Here is a 21,203-nt window from a genome sequence, read left to right on the forward strand (position 1 = left end):
CATCACTGCTGTGATTTCATAGGAATTCTGTGGTTTTAAACTTTGAGAATAAAATAAAGGGTTTGGACATGTGCAATTGGTTCTTTGTTCTCATGAAGAAGATATTCCTAACTTTTATCTTCCATACTTTTCTTGAGTGTTTCACTGTTCACTGTGACTAAAATAAATGTGGATTTTATGTTCCAGGTGACGTATAGGTTACAACATGTATACACAGGACAACTTCTCCTTTTTTTCTGAAGTCTTTTTTTATTTTACTAGACATAATTTTTTCTACAGTCATACTGTGCAGGGATTTGAGTTCAAGCTACAGGCACGAATGTTTATTCCCAGTGGAAGAAGGAGCCATTTTTAGTGGGGGGTGAAATGATACATGAGTGGGCTTAATAAATTTTGTAGACGCCTAGTTTCTGTCACATCAGGTAGAGAAATAGAGTAGTTTCACGGAGGTTTGATTTATATTCATTGTGACTTTTTTACTTCAACTTGATTGGACTACCAGGTTCAAAACTTGTTTTATGTTTGTGCTAATACCATGTAGTTTAACATGTTTGTATCCCAATCTTTGATTGATGGTGGCAATTATATTAATTTTGCTTTGTATGCAAAACCTGTTTTGACTGATTTGAACCTGTAATGCATATATATTAACAACTGTACTGAAACATATTGATGAAAAAAACCCTACAAACACAATGTTAATTGCATTAATTAAATTCAAGTGTAGCCTAGAACACCAGTTGCAACTATGTATTTTCTTTTCTCTATTTCCTTTCGGTTCCAAGTAATAGGAACACACCAAATCCCAGATGCCTATGCTGGGAGACAGTTAACTCTTCAACTGCTGGATTAATGCCATATGTGATGAACATGAAACACCTCTATCTTCCAGTTAACTCACTTTTAGCCCTTGGAATGCTCCCAGTTTCCAAGTGATGCATACTTGTAGCTGGAACCAATGCTAGGGATTTCGTTTTTGCTACACTCATTCTTGGCACAGACCAGGTCCATTTTTGAGGTCAAATGTTCCGGGAGATAGCTAATTGCATAACCAGTCATTGAACTTGGCTTCTGTTGAACGTTTTCATTTTCTTAAAGGAAAAATAAATAAAAAGTGGACCACTGAAACATTAACTTACAGGTCTATTCACTTCTATATTACAGTCAGTGAAAGGACTCTGCTCTGGCCTTGTGCACACCCTTGGGGAACAGTGAAAATGCAGTTTATTGTAAATCAATTGATAGAGGGGTTCAGTGGAAGAGAACAGGGTAGATGTTACACATTTCTAATCTGTAACAGCTTGGTTTCCATGAAAGGGCTTTAAGGGAACGCACAATACAGATAGGACTGAAACTGAATTTGTAAAATATGAGCAACACCCAATCTCTGGGTACGTGTATACATAAGAAATAACAGACAGTCTAAACACAAATCTTAATTGAATTGAACCCTAGCTCTAGGATACAAGCACTTTACATTTTCTTATTTAGGTATTAGGGCAAAATGTTCAGACTTGGGTGCTTAATGTAGACACTAGAATTCATATTTTATCTTTCATATATGTTGTCATCTTCTTTTTTAATCAAAAAGGAAAATTTGCATTTTTGAGGAGGGAAATTGGGAGTAATCAGCTATTCAGAGCCATTCTAGTCTGTTCATGGACTTTAGGCTATATCTCTACTTAGAAAACAAGTGTATTTTTAATGAATTTTTGCTGGCCTAGGAAAAGTTTTTCCCACTCAAAACAAAAATGGCCAAATTTGCAAATAGTTTCAGGACTGCCGAAATTGCATCTCTTGGTGAATAAACTATTCATCTGAAAAAATTCACCCAGCTGTACTTAGGATTCCTGAGCAGTATAGCTACTTGGAAATTATCTCTTTGCCACAAAGAGCTTTTTCCCCTCTCAAGCCTCTCTCAGAGATCGCTACCCTCCAAAACCCAAGTGTTTAGTTATACTAACTTCCCAAGTATCACTTGAGGAATTGTGGGTAGGTAGACTATGCAAATGAAGTTTTCTATGGCAACACTCTCTTCTTTCTCCCTTTCACCACTTTTTTCCCCAATGCAGAGCTCTCCTCCTCTAGAGCTTCTAGCCATAGGGCTAAATTTTGCACTGCTTTGATACCCAGAGGGATTTGCACATGATGTGTAAATCCATGTGGCATTTGGCCTCATGTATTCACCTAGGCACAGGCACTTGGCTCTGGAGTGAGATAAAACAGCAAACTTTTACATACAATCATTTATTTCCAGAGTTCCACCTGTCCTATAGGAAGTGGTTGTCTGTTTTTCTTTGCAGAAACTCAGTGTTATTTATTGGGGTTCACCTTGCAGGCCAGATGGAATTTGAAAGCTCTTGGCCTATGTTTCAATAGTGAAATAAAAGCAGACCTCTTCTTGCTGATGGGCATTTTTCCTATGCAGAAGGATGCCCTCAGTACCATCAACAGTTTATACTTCTTGAGTGTGATTTTCAAAAGCAACCAAGCTCAGATCCTCAGAAGGATGTAGGCACCTAACTCCCATTGATTTAAGTGGGAGTTAGGTCCCTAAATATCCTTGTGGCTCTGGGCCTAAGTGACTGAGTAGCACAAGTCCATTGAAAGTCAATGGGACTTGTGTTCCCAAATCCCTTAGCTGTTTTTGAAAATCCCATGCTTAGCCTCTATGACTATGTGCCCCAGGCAATCCTTGGGAATACTGTTGAAGAGGCACTGGAACTGTGCAAGGGAGTAAGGAGGCAGATTTGAAAGGTGCCTATCAGCTCTGGAAGAACTTTAACAACACCAAACAACCCTTACAGCACATTCCAAAATGACACTGTCAATCCTGGAGAACAACAGACATGTCAAGGGGAATTTTTCTCCAGCTGGAAAGAGATGTGCGATGTGGGAAAGATCCTTCAGATTCCCAGCAATTCCCCTGGGCACGCCTGACTGGAAAGTTAAAAGAATTATTTTGGTGGTAAACCTCATGGACCCATACTGATTCCTCTTTCTCCATAGCAATTTCATGAAAGTTACTGCAATTGCAGGGCTGCTGCCTACATGTGCCATCCTCTGCTCTGGCTTGCCCTCCTTTGGAATATGATCAGTGCAGTGTGGGTTCAGCATACATAGACTAAGATGTTAATGCACAACATACTCCCATGTAACACGCCCCAGACTCCCTTATAAGAGTGGGTCTGGATTTGGCCCATAGAGATTGCCCTTGAATCTTTAATAGGAAACTGGTATTGCATTGCTGAGTAAGTACATTTTTGTTGTCATGTCATACTTTCATCACAGAACTGTGGCAACTGAAGAAACAGCTAGGATTGGAGCAGCTCCGGTAAACAGTATGGCCACTGCCAGCTTTTCAAAAGTTATGAGATTTGCTTAAAACCCATGAAATTTAAAAAAAAATCCAACAACAACTACAAAAAAAACCCAACCAAACAAAAAACCCTGCTACTTTTAGGTTCTTGTCCTTTACCTTCTAGTTTTTGCACCATTGTGGTGCATTCAGGTCACATTTTGTGCTTTTCTCTGAAATTACAAGGACAAGAACATTAAGTTTAAAAATAATAATAAAAGCTGATATTCTCATGTTCTCACAGGACTCTAGGAGCTGGGGCTTTAAAAAAACACCGTATATTATGAGACTTGATAAATTATGACATTTGGTAACTTTGGATGAAACTTTGAGTAGCCCTGTCATGCTAGATGTTAATATTTCCTGTTTCTAAAGCTTTTCTGGGGAACAACAAATCTCTGTTTTAGCCACTAGATGGTATCTTGTTTGGCAATATATGCCTCTTGCAACAAATGCTGCTTACAGTGTCCTATGAAGGAAACTGATACATCGAGCTAACTGTGCACTTGCAGCAAGGTTTACGATATGAAGAGGATAAATATTGAATTTGAAATGGCTCCTGAAATTCAGGACAAAGTGAAGATTTTTTTAATGTTATGAAAAGAGAAATCAGCACGTGGGTTTCATATGAGGCTCTGAGGGTCCAGCCGATGTAAATGATGGTATAAGGCTGGGTGTAAGCGGCATCAGAAAAGAGGCGTAAGTGGCAAAGTAGCACAGCTTTCACTGATCTCTCACTCCGTGAGTGTGCAAAGCCCACGTACGTTGCACACCAATGAGGCAGAAAGGAAAGTGTGCCAGGAAAAGCAACCAACAGGACATGTGAGAGCAAGTAGGTACATGGCATGTTCCCCAGTCCAAAGGAAAGGCTTATTCACTATAAAATACTAAAAAGAAGGGAAAATAAGGCTCTGTTGTAGGGGACTGTACAGCTGAGTGTAGGAGGAGAAGGAAACTCATCATGATCTAAATTGACTTCTTATGCTCCTTATACAGGGCTTCCTTTGCTGGAGAAATAAGAATTACTGCAACCGAAAGGTGAAGTAGTTTCTCCCTTCCCAGGCAACCTTCATGGGCTCAGTAGATAGGAATCTTCCCAGCGTGGATGTTGGTTTCTGATTTGTTTGCAAACAAAGATTTAGCTGTCCCACCTCCAGCAGAGGAAGAATAGGAAAGGGGGAGCCAGAGAAATTTCTGGATGTTAGGATGTCAGGTGCTATTCTGAGTGTCCATCACCAGCTTCGGACAGCTCTGATGTTGCATAGCTACTACTAATAGGAAAATATCTTGATAGAAATAAAGGATGGATCCTTCATGACTGCATAGCCTGGGAGGTGTGCAGAGCTTCTGTGGGCCAGTAGCCTCATAGACCATCTGCACATTGATAATCTAACATGATCAGGGATTTATTTCCTTTAAAAATATTAAAGGGTAAATATCACTATTATTTTGTGTGGCCACTTTATCATCTCTATGTCATTGTACACTACATTCATGTTGTATCTAGTAGCTATTTGTATGATCTTTTACTGTTGTAAACTATTCAATTCACAAACAATAATTAACTTTTACTCACAGTGCTTCTATGAAGTAGGGAAAGATTATTATCCTTACAAATGAAAAGGTGCCATCGTTCTACCATCAGTCTATTTCTTTATTTTCCATCGATGGATCATTTATACTTAGTTTATTTTGTAACACTGAAACTCTGTATTTTTTTTACTCCATTGCAATTTTTCCTGTGTTTCATACATTAATTCATGTGAGGGTCTGTGAACTGGACACTTTCTCCCCATCAATATTTCTTTATTATTAAGTTTTAAATATTAGTTACTTTTGCAGCACAATCAAGGGACTGGGGAGATAAGGCAGCATAAATGCCTTTTAGGATTTAGCTTCTGAGGAAGTTTATTCCACTGCTGGTAGCAATTTAAGCACAGATTGGACTGATCCTTGAATGTCTCTAGTTAAACTGCAGGCATTTGATTTCAAAGGAAGAGACAACAAGTATGACAGGTTTCAAACAAATCCATAACTAAGGAAGCTCCCTTAAGTGGCTGTTCTCCATGGGTGTTGAAACACTTTGTATAGTTGGGGTGCTGAAAGCCATTGAACCAAACTGTAACCCTGTATATGATGGAATCCACTTCAAGCAAGGGGGTGTGGCAGCACCCCCAACACTCCTAGGTCCAGCACCTATGCCCTTCTCTTTCTGCATTTTGATCAATTCTACTTACAAGTAAAAGGGGCCAGATTGGTGGTTATCCTCTGGGTAGATGTAGTGAATTCTCTGGTGCAAAAGGGCTGCAAAGCACCTGAACAGCCCCTCCTGGGAATACACCTGGTGCAGGAGGCCTGTATCAGGCACAAAGCTGGCTCTGCTAGATCTGAGTCTTCTTCCCTGCAAAGACCGTGTTTCAGAGTGGGCAAGTGGCAGCCTGTGGGCATGGGCATGGGCACCTAGATGCAAGTTAGAGACAGCCCTCAGGGATTGGGTGTAGTTACAAACCTGCTAGGGTGCCAGATTAATGGAGAGGTACATCAAAGCTGGTGAACTTGGGCTGGGTTTCGAGAGAGTCAGGGCCTGTTTTGGCTACATACTACACTGCACTCAATCAGTTCACACTCTTTGGTATTTGAATCCAGGGACACAACAAGCTACTAAAGAAGAAAATATTTGCACAGCCTTCCTGCCTCTCCTGTGTACTGAGCTGTTGAGCCCACTTGCTTAGGAATCATTTTTGTGCTTTTGCTATGGACAGAGGAACTCTTTTTTGTTCACAGCACTAACTTGCCCTTCTGATATGCTTCTCCTTTCCTGCCTCACGCTGCAGTTTGTTTGTATTTAGCTGAGATCCCAGGGTTGCTTTCATCCTCCTCTTGTCACTTCCATGCAATTCCTTTCTAGTCTCTTGACTAATTGTTCTGAAGGGGGTTACTCTTTGCCAGGAGCCTTTTGCAGGCTCCCAGATGGCTTCATTTGGTAGTATGTGTAGGTGGGTGAGTTGACTGGAATGGATTGTTACTGTACTTTCTGGAGTCAAAAGAGCTGGGTTCTGTTCCTGAAACTGCCACGCTGACTTGCTGTGCAGTCTGTAGCAATTCACACAGGAGCTTTATGAGGAATCGCTCATTGATGTTGGGCGCAAGCACTTTGAAGTTGACATTTCATCACAGGGGAAAATACTGTTATTTTAACAATGCTGTAATGAAAAGGAGTCTCTCTCATACATGTTGTAACAGCAGAACATGAAAAATAACCTCCATGTCCAACAAGCTTAATTCTGCCCTCATTAACACTGCTGTAAATCTAAAATAACTCCAGTGAAATCTATGCCGTTACTCTCAGTTTTCCTTGGTATAACCACAGGCAGAATTTGTCTCTGGGTGAACTGTTTATCCTTTTCCCAGTGGGCACATATGTGAAAATTTTATCAATACCCTATTAGAATAGACTTATTTTAAGGGATTGCGTGGGGCATGGGACTTGCACTAGGCATCTGCACAAGGGTGATTTTCATTCAGTAGGCAGTTGTATGACTGGGAGGGCTAACATTGCAAATATGAATGTGTGAGAGAGACAGAGAGAAAGATGTAAAACAACAAATGGGCTAGATTGGGACATAGCAATGAAAAAATTGAATTGTCTTCCCAGCGAGGTGACTCAGTGGCCACAGTGTCTTTTCTTTGTCTTTTTAACTTTGCTTCTAAAACACTAGGAAATTCTTTTCCAAACTTGTCACACATCACTCTACTTTATTCACATTCCACATAGCCCACACTTGGTTGTGCACGGTTATGAGGCATTTTTTTCTTCTTCTTCTTCTTCTTCTTCTTCTTCTTCAAATCTGATCTATTTATAAGTTGCATAACTTGGCAACAAAGCATTATGACCAACATGCATCTTTGGTATTTAATTACCAGTTATTCTATGTCTTGTTGCCAAACCAACATAATAGACAGAAGTGTATCACAGACGTCTGGCTCAAATATATGGAGGCTGAATAAACATTTTGAATGCAGCCTTCATAATACTTTTTGTTGTAAATTTGCCATGACAGTCGATACGCTTTCTGCAGTTTCTAATCTTGTTTTGTTTACTTAGGGCTTGGTCCTCAGAGGTGCTGTGAATCTGCACCTTCTATTCAGCTTCTGTGGGAAATGTTGATGCTTTGTTCCTCTCAGGACCAGGTGTTTAGGGCTCACTTCTTCATTAAAGTCATGACCTTTGCACAGGAGGTCAGTGGTTGGTCAGTGGTCATTCCACAAGCATTTGAAACAGCTTCCTAAGTGCAAGGCACAATGTTTCAGCTCAAGCCAGCACAGCATGGAGTGTGTTAACTGCTTCTTTCATCAAGAACAGTGTGAGTTCCTTAGCCAAGTCAGCTACTTCTGGCAGCCGATGGGAGCAGATGTACTAGCTGCATTTATGTATGTGAGAGAGACACGACTCTTTGAATGACAACAGCTTTGATGGCTATAAGAATACCCCACTGCAGAAAGTGGGTTTACCTCTTGGTATCCTTTTACATGTTACACATGAATCATGATCTGCTTCTTTCAACCTCTCCCTGCACCCCCAAGCAACCTGTGCCCATGTATGGCAAGTGGGGGGATTTGGCCCTTAGCTGTTTCTGGATATATGTGAACCAAGTGTAAATTATGCCAAGATAGAGATGTGATATAACAAAACTCAGTCTGTTTCTCCTCTTGCTCTACAACAGAGTAAATCAAGAGCAGTCCCATTACAGTCAGTGGAGTAACACTGTTTTTACACCAGTGTAAGTGACAGAAGAGTCCAGGCCGTTGGTATTTACATGAGGTCTCCTGTAAACATCCCTCAACACACACATCTTACCACCACCATCCAGCACACATATTTCTAGCCAGTACTTATTCTTAAAATCAGGTACTGTTGTTTTCTTTATAATCTGCATTGTTAGTTTAGTAAGTATAGTTACAAATGCTTAGCTTTAGAAAGAACTTAGTATATTAAGTTAATTTAAAAAAAAAAAGCCTTGATGTATTTTTGTATGAAGTCAGATATTTACAAGTATCATCAATGCCTTGTGTTAGTGTGTGGTAGTGGTAGTGCCTGGGAATCCTTGTCATAAACCATGACCCCATTGTGCTAGGTGTTGTACAAACACAGAGCAAAATAGTCACTGCCCAAAAAAAGGTACAATGTAAGCATAAGACAAGAGACAACAGATTGATACAGGTGGGAGCACAAGGAAACAATGAGATAATATTGGTCAGCATGACAGGCAGTCATCTCAGCATAGTACCAACCTAAACGTTGTCAGGTTTTATTATAGGCATCTTGGTGAAGGAGGAGATAGCTCTGTGGATGTTTATGGAGAGTTCCTCACAAGCATGAGGAGCAACATGGGAGGAAGCACAAAGGTGCTTGTTTGCAAATGTATCAAGTACGCGATGGAGACTGGTATCATGGCCCAATCAGAGACACGATTAGACCAGAGGTCCACCCAGTTAAATATCTCTCCTCAAGGACTTACTGGGTCCTAAATGGTTCAGAGGTGGGGGTAGGTTTTTTTTCTCTTCTCATTCTCTTTTATACCCTGAACCATGAAGTGTGATAACACTGCTTGAGTGGATGGTCCTGGGAATATGTGAGTTGCTCAATTTGACTATATTATGATTAAAATCCAGATTGTGACTCAGAGTTTTGAGGACATGAAAATATTCTTCTCCTATTTGTACCCTCTTCCCCCCTGTGGTGGTTACAGTAGCAGTCCTTGTGCTCACCTGAGGCCAGGGATTGTATGGTGCTAGTGTCAGTAGCCACCTCAATGGGCCTGGGTAGGAGGCAGGATCACAACCCTATCTTCCTCAACCCTGTCAGAGAGCTGGTTGGCTGCCGATGGGAGTGTGCCAGTGAGCTCTGAGAGGCCTCTGTTATGTCCTCTATTAGGGCCCAGTCCTGTGAGGATCTTGGGGTGTGATCTGACTGATACTCACTGAAGGCAACAAGAGTCAAGCTTGACTGCAATGGGTGTTGGATCAGCTCCTTTTATTTTCAGTGGGGGTTCGAGGCACTCAGTCTGTAATAAAAGGAATGAATGTATCTCCAGCATTTCTTACATTGACTAAATAATCTCTCATCTTGCTATAAGATGATCACACTGCAAAGCACAATCATTGGTCTACCTTGGACTATTTCAACCTCTGCTCTGATGAGCTTAGATCATGGTGACTAGCACAGGACAAGTACTCATATAGGGCATAGCCTTTTTCATTTTTTGTTTGTTTTTCTTTTTGAAAACATTTTAAGTCACAGGGCATTGTGCGGCTGCCTGCTTCTTGGAAGCTGCCTTCCTTCCAGCTGCCAGAACATTGTTGAGCTCTTTTCACTTTCTCTTGGCACAGATGTGAGTAGCCACCCTTTCCTTTATGAATTTCAGATTTTGTTTATCATTGGAAAGTTTTAATAACCCCATAGAAAGAAAGCCTCACAAGCCCTGAACCCACTGACTTTGCAAATCTTGTCTCTGATGAACTTGGTGTGTTTGGTTAAATGATCTCTCCTCTGACTCTGCCTGGGCTCAGATACCTTCTTTGCCACTTTATGTGCCGTGTTCAAGCCAACAGCCATAGCATAGAAGGCTGTCCGCTCTGCTCTTTTAAAGGTCAGATTGTGGCCCATCCTGCATGTCTGCACAAGGCAGAATGGTCCGGAAGGTGCCCCCTTAGAATGCTGTGCCAGCTGCCCATATCACCCAGGCATGTAGAGGGGGAAGGGGCAAGGAGTACATGGAGCACAGAGTCTACTCCCTATCCCATCATGCTTGTGAGAGCATCTGCACAGGTGCCTTGGGGGAAGTATGCTGCACCAGGTATATAGCCAACACAGGATACATTCCCTCTGAGAGCAGAGGGAAACCAGAAGCCTTATAGTGATTCCTTGCTTCCTGATCTGCCCCCAGGGCAGTGCAGCTATGTATTGACCATATGAGGTTTGTGGCAAATCCATGACTGGACCCATTAGTCATTTTTTCTCTTTATACAAAATACTTTTCGTAGTCAGAATTTTAATAAAACTATACAGAAATAACAGCAGGTATACTCAATACACTCCAAAACAAAATCCTTGTCAAATGCATGATTCATGTACAAAGTCTACTGCAAATGAATAGCCCTATCAATTACAGTAATATTTCTCACTTAAATAGCTTATTATGTATTTATTTGTGTTCCAGTGACCGTCGTTGTGCTAGGAGCTGTACAAACACAGAATAAAAAGATGGCCTTGGCCCAAAGAGCCTACAATCTAAGTTGCAGTGTGAATGTTTGTAGATTTTACAGGGGGATAAATATAATATGCTAACCAGTAAACTCATCTAAGCTGTTTAGAGGCTGGATCCTACAAACAATCATGCATGTAATAAATCCTTATTTATGCAGCTTGTCCTACTGAAGTGAAAGGGATTAACTAGCATAATTAAATTCGTTTCATTTGAGTATGTTTGTAATGGTTCAGGGTGAGTTGTACCTTTGAGCTTTCACTCAATCTCTCCATGGGTCCCTGTCAAGTGACTAGCCCTGTGCTGCTCTTCTCTGAGTGGAATCCTGCAGTTCTCCTCATTCTTAGACTTGGTCTCCAGGTTAACTTACCCCTATTTACATGTTTCCTCAACAGTTCCTCCAACTGTGTTTTCTCACTGCTATTGCCTTCCCTTCTGGAGTTCTGATCAATATGAAAATACTGTTTCTTCAAAACAAAATATTGTTTATTCATTCATAGGAACATGACAGAGAGGAAAGGATTAAAATAACAGATCTTCATGCACAGTATTCTTACCTAAATCTTAGCATTTCTCTCAAGACTTAGGCTATGTCTTAGGCTATGTCTACACTAGCACTTTTGTTGGTCAGGGCCGTGAAAAAACCACATGCCCCCAACCAACAAATTTCACCCTGAGAAGCGCTGGTGTGGACAGCTACCGCTGCTCATTGGGGGTAATTTAATTATGCCGAAGAGAGAATTCTCTCCTATTGTCATAGAGTGGCTACACAGGAAACCTTACTGTGGCGCAGCTGCAGTGGTACAACTGTGCTGCTGTAAGGTATCCAGTGTAGACATAACCTTAGATAGGCTTGACTTACCCCTGGAACCTTCCCACTTCTGGGGACTGGGTTATAGGTTCTCTACAGACTCTCCCTCCCCTTCTCCCTCTCTGTGCATCAGCACTGCTCTTTGAACAGTTTCCAAGGTCCATAGCCTCAAAAGGCATTTAAATGCCTAATTCCCAATGGGAGTTGACACCCGTATTGTCATTTAAGTATCAGTGATTGGGTCCATCTACAGCCACTGACTTTGGTTCCTGCAACTGACTTAACCCTTAGTTTTCCTTTAGGAAGCAGCCAAAAGACTACCAAACCCACAGAAATACAGGTATCATTCATAAAATCAATTCAGATACCTCCCATGTTCTTGACAGAGGGTGTGCAGGATGATATTGAAAATCACAAATGATGAGCTGTAGGGAGATACAGTATTTGGAATCTGTAAGAGTAAAAAAAGAGTTTGTTTTTTTTAAATTAAATATTCCAAAACACAATTTATAAATTAATAAATATCTGCTCTCTCATATCTCAGCTGTTGTTATAGTATCTACCAATACTGAGAACAGTAACTAGCTGTGGGGCTTCATATAGCACCGTAGTCATACACTTTCTGTTTTGGATCAATAGCATCAAAATGCTTTTCCTATCTATTAATAATTGGCCCTAATATTTAGATATTGGGTCCAATCATGAACACTACTACCAAAAAAATGGCAAATGAAATTTAATGTGGATAAATGTAAAGTAATTCACATTGGAAAAAATAACCCCAACTATACATACAATATGATGGGGGCTAGTTTAGCTACAGCGAGTCAGGAAAAAGATCTTGGAGTCATCGTGGATAGTTATCTGAAGATGTCCACACAGTGTGCAGAGGCGGTCAAAAAAGCAAACAGGATGTTAAGAATCATTAAAAAGGGGATAGAGAATAAGACTGAGAATATATTATTGCCTTTATATAAATCGATGGTATGCCCACATCTTGAATACTGTGTGCAGATGTGGTCTTCTCATCTCAAAGAAGATATACTGGCACTAGAAAGGGTTCAGAAAAGGACAACTAAAATGATTAGGGGTTTGGAATGGGTCCCATATGAGGAGAGATTAAAGAGGCTAGAAATCTTCAGCTTGGAAAAGAGGAAACTAAGGGGGGATATGAGAGAGGTATGTATATAAAGTCACGAGTGATGTGGAGAAAGTGGATAAGGAAAAGTTATTTACTTATTCCCATAATACAAGAACTAGGGGTCACTAAATGAAATTAATAGGCAGCAGGTTTAAAATAAATACAAGGAAGTTCTTCTTCACACAGCGCACAGTCAACTTGTGGAACTCCTTGACTGAGGAGGTTGTGAAGGCTAGGACTATAACAGTGTTTAAAAGAGAACTGGATAAATTCATGGAGGTTAAGTCCATAAATGGCTATTAGCCAGGATGGGTAAGGAATGGTGTCCCTAGCCTCTGTTTGTCAGAGGATGGAGATGGATAGCAGGAGAGTGATCACTAGATCATTGTCTGTTAGGTTCACTCCCTCTGGGGCACCTATCATTGGCCGCTGTCAGTAGACAGGATACTGGGCTAGATGGACCTTTGGTCTGACCTGGCACGGCCATTCTTATGTAAAATCATCCCACTCCCCCTTAAATTACCTCACATGGATATTTGTTTTAACTGAGTATCAGAGGGGTAGCCGTGTTAGTCTGGATCTGTAAAAGCAGCAAAGAATCCTGCGGCACCTTATAGACTAACAGACATTTTGGAGCATGAGCTTTCGTGGGTGAATACCCACTTCTTCAGATGCATGCATGTATTCACCCACGAAAGCTCATGCTCCAAAACATCTGTTAGTCTATAAGGTGCCATAGGATTCTTTGCTGTTTTAACTGATTCTATATTTCACTTAAGTGTACTTTTCTTTCATTTCAGGTAATTAGTTTTTGTTTTCTATTCCTTATTTCCTTAAGTATTTCCTCATGCTTTGATGTCATTATCACTCAAGCATATTTTCAGTTATCATATTCCCTTCTGATGTATTTTTTCTAGGCTATTGATGTTATATATGTTTTACCTTAATGTGTCTTTATTGGTCGTATTCTACAACCCTTTTATGATTGCAGTGACCCTTCCTAAAGGCTCGATCCTTCTGTCATTAAACTCAAGTGGAGTTTTGTCATTAACGTCAATGGGAGCAGAATAAGCAGCTAAATTATCATGCTCAGAGTGCTGAGAAGTCCAAGGCCCTGCATTTGATATTGTTTAGAGCACTATAAATCAGGAACAGTTTAAACAAAATCAGTGGAATTACATCAGGGCAAAACTCATCTAATGTAAATGAGATCAGAATCAAGCCGAAAGCATGCCTGTGCTAAGGCTTTATAAAGAGCATTTGTTGCCTCTCTTTTGTTAGATGTGTTATCCTTATGCTATCTCTTAATGTTACATTTGCTTTTTTGTACCACTACCCTTAGAACTTGCATTTAATTAATGTAATGTGCAATATCTTTCCCAGAACTCTCTTTTGCCCTACTTTTTTCTATCCAACAGTCTCTTATTTTGTTTTTTCTGCTTGTGAGATATTTCTCAGCATACTGTTTTTTAAAATCTTAATTAAATCTTATCATATTGTGTCTCTCCCTACTCTTCCCCCGATTTCTCAGAGTTCCCTGGAGTTTTTGAAACTCTTGGTATTCTACTATATTTATAATCACTTCTAACAGTGCTTTGGAATGATCAGTAAATTTTATCAGAGCTGGGTATACATCCTGTTGTGTTTGATTCATGAGGAAATTGGGCTGAATACTAATAAATATTTATCACTACCTACAATTAACTGTTCCCTACCATACTGTATACTTTTGCATACTCACTGTAAAGGCAGGTTAGTGCATCAGAGATATTTATTCCACCTGAAGGCCAATGATGGGTGTGCTCCAAAGTTCTGCTTTCATGTTAAAAATTGTTAGTCTGAAAATACACTCTCTGGTGTCAGCCTATTCACATAGGAACTAATCTTATGACCCTTACTCATTCAAGATACTGGGACTGCTGAGGTAAGTAAAGACTATTAGTGTGGGTAAGCATTGCAGAAGTGGGCACTTATTCACACCTGATGCTAGGACCATGAATGAAATCCTGGCCTGTAAAAATTCCCATTGACTTTAATAGGGCCAGAATTTCATCACACATCTCTTATAGTTTCTGAATATCAGTTGCAGGGATTTTTGAAACACATCCGTAAATGATACTGAAGATGACACGCTTAAAATATATTTCTCTCTCTTCTTTTTCAGGAAGTATTTTGGAGAAAAAATAGGACTGTATTTTGCATGGTTGGGTTTATATACAGAATTTCTTATTCCATCTTCAGTAGTTGGGATTATAGTGTTTCTTTATGGATGTATAACCATGGAAAGTGACATTCCTAGGTAAGCTTGTTTGTGAACAGTATTTTGTTACTCAATACTTATAACATTAAGTTATTGGCTTAATCCTCAGTAACTGCAATTACTTTTAATATGTTTGAGGAACATTTGTATAGTATTAACAAACAAATCTGTATAATACAGCTGCATTTATTTCACTAGAATTCTACACATATGAAATAATCTTATTCAAACCAAATAAATTCCTTTGTGTTTACAAGAATGCAATAAAGTTACTGAGCATATTTATTTCAATAGCTTCACCACATAGTCATATTCCACTCTAATTCATTCTAATATGTGCATTTGCATAGGTGTAATATTTGAATGCAATGCAATAGAATGTGTTTATTTGGATCTTCAAAGGTGCAGTCATTGAAATAAGAACACTCCTTATTTTTCCTAAAACATGTGAGTAAATTTATTGATCTGAACGAAAGATTATTTCATTGTTCTTTCTTGTATGTAGGATCACAATGAAATAACTGCAGCTGTGTTATTTAGATTTCCAGATATAACAAGTATATATCTAGAGTTCTCAACTTGGTGTATTGCAAGCAATGATGTCTTTGGAATAAATGGTGCTGTTCAAATACAGTGTAAAATCTGTTTATATAAATGGTTTGAAAATTTAAAAGTAGAGCTGGTCAAAATGTTTAAAACAAAGTTTTTCTATTAAAAATGTATTTAACCCCCACAAAAAAATTGCAAAAATGTTTTGATATTGTCAAAAAAAATCAGTTTTCCATTAAATAGTGGGTTTTTTTGCAGATATTAAAAAAAATGAAGACATTCTCAAAAACCTTATTTTTTTCATATACTGAAGGTTTTAAATAAGTGGAAAAAATAACATTTCCAATAAGAAAAAGAATAGTGGAAAAAACTGGGAAATTTCAAATAAAAATGGATCCATTTCAAACTTTCTGAAGCAAAAAACCCCAACTTCTTAATTAGAAAAAACGTTTCATAAAGCTAGTTTTTCATTTTTTGCCTAGCCCTATTTAAACATATAGAATAGTTGGTAAATATAAAAATTAGTATAATGACAGTTTGATCAGATTGCATGTGTTTATAAACATAAGCAGAATCCTGCTTCCCTTATTTCCAAGATTAGGTTGTAGTGCAAAGCTCATTGAAGTGAATGGAAGAGAAGCATTTCCATTGTCTTCAAAGGTCTTCCTTTCACTTTCTTAATCCTCTGTAAGTCAAGTTATTTGCATGGATAGTTTGATCAAAATTTAGCCTGGTGCCTTTTCTATATTTGGAGTCTGCAGTATTCCCTAATTCTTGGTTTCCCAAACTATTGTTTTTTTTTTTTCTGTTGATGTGGCTATGAATAAAGAAAGGTTTTAGTCAACACTGATGCAAATGCTCACTTCTCAGTGAAAAAAATGTAAAAATAGGAATCTTTTGGTAATTTGCTATTTATCAGTTGCTAATAAATAAAGAAGCTTCGAAATGGTTAGATAGTTAGCTAAAGAAATTGACACTTTTTATGCATGACCATTGTAAGTCACAGTGCTGGATTCTATTACCACCTCTGTGTCTGCAGATTTCTCAAGGTATTGCCTACATATACTGAGTTAACTTTATCCTTGGTTTCTACACATAAAATGAAAACTACATTTTTTGGAAGGAACAAAAATCTTCATGCTTCAGGGCATAAGGCAGCCTTTAAATAATGAGCATTAGGATGAAACTTTCTCTACAGGCAGGTTGTTGCATAACTACCACTGCTGGGTTTTTGCAGCTTTCTTGGAACCATTAAGTGGCTACTATCAGAGACAGGATACTGGATTTGATGGACCTTGGGTCAGATCTCAGTATGGTAATTTCTATATTAGCTAAGGTAAATTGGCAAGTTTTAAAACTTGATTACTGTGCAGAAAAAACAGATGATTGATAACATTTCTGATTTAGATTTTTTCACCTGATTTGAATGAACTTTTAATTGAGATCAGCTATGCCCGTCTCAAGCAAATCTTACGCTAACATTAAAACTGCAGAGAGATTAAGGCAAAGGTAGATCTGCCCCACTCTGCTGCCTTTTCAAATACAAAACAAGAGGGTGTTATTTTAACTATGTCATGGCTGGAAATAGCTGTAAATAATTAAAATGAATTAATCTCCAGAGGGATGGTCTTGACTGTTAAAGGAATAAATAATTTTCCATCACTAACTTCTGTAATGATAGAAAATTATACCAGATGTTTGTCAAAAAGCAAATAATCAGAAACCAGAATAATGTAAAGTTACCATATACCTAATATCTGTGAAGCACTCTTGTAAGTTCTTCTGTTAGGCCATGATCCTGAAATTTGATTCATGCAAGCTCTATGCCTCATGTCCTGAAACATGAAGAGTTTTGTTTTCATTTTATGTGTAGAAACCAAGGATAAGGTTAACTTAGTATTTGTAGGGAATACCTCGAGAATTCTGCAGACACAGAGGTAATATTAGAATCCGGCATTGTGACTTACAATGGTCATGCTTAGAAAGTGTCAATTTCTTTAGCTAACTATCTAATCATTTCGAAGCTTCTTTATTTATTAGCAACTGATAAATAGCAAATACCAAAAGATTCCTATTTTTACATTTTTTTTCCACTATGTGAGCATTTGCATTAGTATTGACTAAAACCTTTCTTTATTCGTAGCCACATTAACAGAAACAAACAAACAATAGTTTGGGGAACCGGGAATTAAGGAATACTGCAGAGCATGTGACCACTGACCTGAATGGCAAACTCCATGTGAGCATCAAAATCTTGTGTACAGATCTGGGTGCTTATTCAAAAAAAAAAAATCAGTAGGTTTTGGCTTAACCTAAAGGAAAACAGTGGCGGTTAGTAAAGACCTTAGATAATTGAATAAATATATAGTATATAACAAAACATTTAAAAAAAACCCACCTTTTTAAATAGAAATTTTAAAAACTTTAGAAAATGTTCACAGTAGTTTGTAAAAATGCCACTCAGTGTTACAGTACTTTCTGTAACTCCGGTTCTGGTGTCTCTTGGTGAGAATGGACATTTGCTTGTACTACATTAGATGATGTATTCTGAGGTACAGGACATAAAGTTTAGCATTTAAATGCCTGAATTAGGAGTGAGAGCTTTATAATTGTCGTGAAGTACATTTCATTATATTTTGTAAATTTAGATTAGCATTCTTTCTGAAAAAATAAACAATTGAGTCAAATTGTGACAGAAGAGCATCACATATGACAGGAGAGATGAAACGAATCGGTCAACATTTTCAGAACTGACTAACTAGTGTGTTTGGGTGCTGTAATTTTTGGATACCCAATTTGAAAAACCTTTAAGGGACCTGATTTTTTACAACTGCTGAGCACCCACCTTCTAGAGGTACCCAAATTAACTAGTAACTTTAGAAAATCTTGGCCAAAATGTTGTAGCAGAAAATGCTACAGAGAAACATTAAAAGCTTACTTTGGGAAAATATCCAGTGTTTATCGAAGTGTTCCACAAGTGAAAGTGCAGCACAAGAGAAAACAAGATGTTTCGTCCAGAAGTGAGGGAGTGTTTATTCCTTGGCCAGGTCCTCAGCTGGTGTAAATCTCTTGACTTCAATGGAGGTATGCTAATTTACATCGGCAGAGAATCTGCCCCAACATATCCTGCAAAACATTTTGCAAACAGCAGCCAGATGATCGGTTCCCTCTGTGAAATGGATTAACTAACATGCATGGGTACATTTAATAGCTTTATAGGGTGTTATGCAGATTTGTGGAGCTACACTTCCTCTTATCTGCACATAGCCAAATATTCTGCATAATTCTGGCCAAGATTCATGCACAGATTAACGTGGCATTTAGCACATGTTCTTGTTTGAGATGTTAATACATGTTAGAGATGTGTGTTTTATCAAGAGGAAGACAGAATTTGGCCCATGGAATTTACCTTACTGCAGATTTAATCCTTTTCTTCTCATGCATTCAAAAGCTGATATGTATTTCCTGTGTCTCAAATTGGATCATCAGACTCAGGATGTCAGTGTTCGCTTTGATTTCTTTTAATTATATCTAATATACATTTTAGTGAGTCATTCTTCTCCAATAAAATCTAGCGATTAGATTGGTTTATTATTTTGCATTGATTTTCCTTCAGCACAGTACCTGCATGTGCTTAAGCCTCTAAGCGCATGCACTGTGTAACAGCATGCAGTCACTGCGAATGGCTGAATGCAGTACAGTACAAAACACAGATGCACCCTCTTTTCCTTAGAAATACATTGTGACATCTTTGCATTTGTTATTTATAGTAAAGAGATGTGTGACCAAGAGAAAGCGTTCACCATGTGCCCTCTTTGTGACAAGTCTTGTGACTACTGGAACCTCAGCACTGCATGTGCTACGGCACGTGCTAGCCACTTGTTTGACAACCCTGCAACAGTCTTCTTCTCCATTTTCATGGCTCTCTGGGGTGAGTATGGTTTTGAATGTTAGCAATGTTATTAGATTTTTGGACTCATAACAGAAAGGAAAGCTGTGATGGTATAGTAGTCAAGCACTAATATTTTATTATGTGTAGGGCATTAAGGGATTAAATGTACTGCATATGCCTTCTGGAGCTAGCAAGCCCCCAAAGGCTAGTATGTGCTGGCTTTTGCTGAGGACTGGATTCCCTCCTCTTCCTGACCACCCACTGGGATTGCGGTGAGAGGAATCCAAGCTTCTGTGCTCTGAATTCCCAGTGATGTTTTAAGCTCTAGGAGCCTGAACAGAGTCCAGTCACTACCCCAATCTTGGAGGCTCTAGGCATACTCTCAGCATGCAGATGTCCTGTCTGGCAACCTTTTCTGAATGTTGGAACTTGCTGTCCAGCAACCTAACCCCTCCGGATACAGTGCTGACCCTTCAGACTCCCCGGCATTTAAACACGCCCCTCTCATAGAATTCCACCCCAAAGATATGAAGCTTCTGGTTTACAGTTTAACTCTCTCAGGGGTCCTTCGCTCCTTGCCTTCCTGCCCCTGCAGCAGCCTCCCTCATCTTAGTCTGGTGCAAAATGGCTCTTTCCTCCAGTTCTCCCCCCGCCACCACCTGTGAGTCCCTTTATAGACTCCTGCTGAGGCCACCTGCTTCTTTTGTTCTGCCTTTTGGTAATTTTCCATTACTCTCAACCCCCTTTCCCTTTAGACAAGGGGAGGAAGTGTCTTCTCCAAGACAGGACAAACCTACTGTCCTAAGGTGTCTTACTTTGAAAAGATGATGATTGAGTGCTGCTCATTTACTGGTGTCAGTCCTGGCAGAGACCTAACACAACCCTGCTAATTCAGGTCAGATCCACATCTCTATAGGCTTTCCACGACAGTATGCATGATCCAGTTTCATAAAAGTATCTAAAATTCAGAAGTGGTAGAGACAGAACCCCCATTTCATCACACTGACCAAGGACTGGAGCTAGCTGTGTTTCTAGGGATTCCCTCTGACTGTGGCAGCCTCTGTGATCACCTGGTGGGGTATATTAAAATGGGTAGAGAGAGCCATGGGCTGTGTATGTTTTGTATATAATATATGTACATAAATACATACAGCCCAGGAGTCCCTCTGCCCATGCCCTCAGCCTGCCTAATACTGCTCCCAGTCTGCTCTGTCTTCACATCTTTCCTATGTGGGGACCGCACGGAGAACGCCTTCTGCAGGTTCCACAAGACTTGGGAAACAGTACTAGGCAGGCTGTCAAGTGTCTCCTTCCACATGGAATGGGATTCCTTTAAGCACAGAGCGCATTCCATGTGGGACAGTCTTCTCCATGACTCTGTCAAAACTTTATGGGACTCATCTATGATTTCCCCCCCAAATATCATGTAACAATCACAGTGCATACCCTAGATTTGTCCATAACAAAAAAAAATCTCTGCCTATCCAAGTATCTTAAAGTCCATCATAAACACTAATGAATATTTTACACTTCTTCTTTACTTGCGTTGCTGTTGGCCTCTCCCAGGTCCTGGCAACTGCATACATTATATTTTGCTTACCTTGCTGCAAAGTCACTCACTACTGATCTTATTTATTGTGAAAGCTACAGATGTGGTGGTCTTTTAAAACAGTGTCTGGAGGGCACTGCTATAAACTGAACTGTGAAATGCATCAGGAAAACCTCAGACTGAGTGTAGAACTTTGGCCAAGCAGCCATATTAACCTGATATTGCCAACTCCAAGTGATCAAAGATCATGAGTCAGGCCCCATACATTATGAGATTGGCTTTAAAATGATTAAATTAAAAAAATTGAGCCTTACGGAGCATTTTCAAGCTTCACTCAGCTAGAAGCTTACTTAATAAAATGAGACTCATGTGAACACA

The 21,203-nt window shown here is 39.3% G+C and overlaps 1 protein-coding gene and 1 pseudogene across 1 annotated transcript in view; one reads left to right on the forward strand and one right to left on the reverse strand.

Annotated features, from left to right (window-relative positions):
* The window catches only part of ANO2 (anoctamin 2), a 307,459-nt gene that overhangs the window by 102,977 nt on the left and 183,279 nt on the right, over window positions 1–21,203 (forward strand). The window contains exons 10-11 of the mRNA XM_050965225.1: window positions 14,740–14,874; window positions 19,155–19,315. Of these exons, the coding sequence (XP_050821182.1) occupies window positions 14,740–14,874; window positions 19,155–19,315 (296 nt within the window). The remainder of the gene's footprint in view (window positions 1–14,739; window positions 14,875–19,154; window positions 19,316–21,203) is intronic.
* On the reverse strand, window positions 9,649–9,974 carry LOC127038666 (60S ribosomal protein L36-like; annotated as a pseudogene).

This window comes from Gopherus flavomarginatus, chromosome 1, assembly GCF_025201925.1.
Source record: "Gopherus flavomarginatus isolate rGopFla2 chromosome 1, rGopFla2.mat.asm, whole genome shotgun sequence".
In the NCBI taxonomy this organism is placed as follows: domain Eukaryota; kingdom Metazoa; phylum Chordata; order Testudines; family Testudinidae; genus Gopherus; species Gopherus flavomarginatus.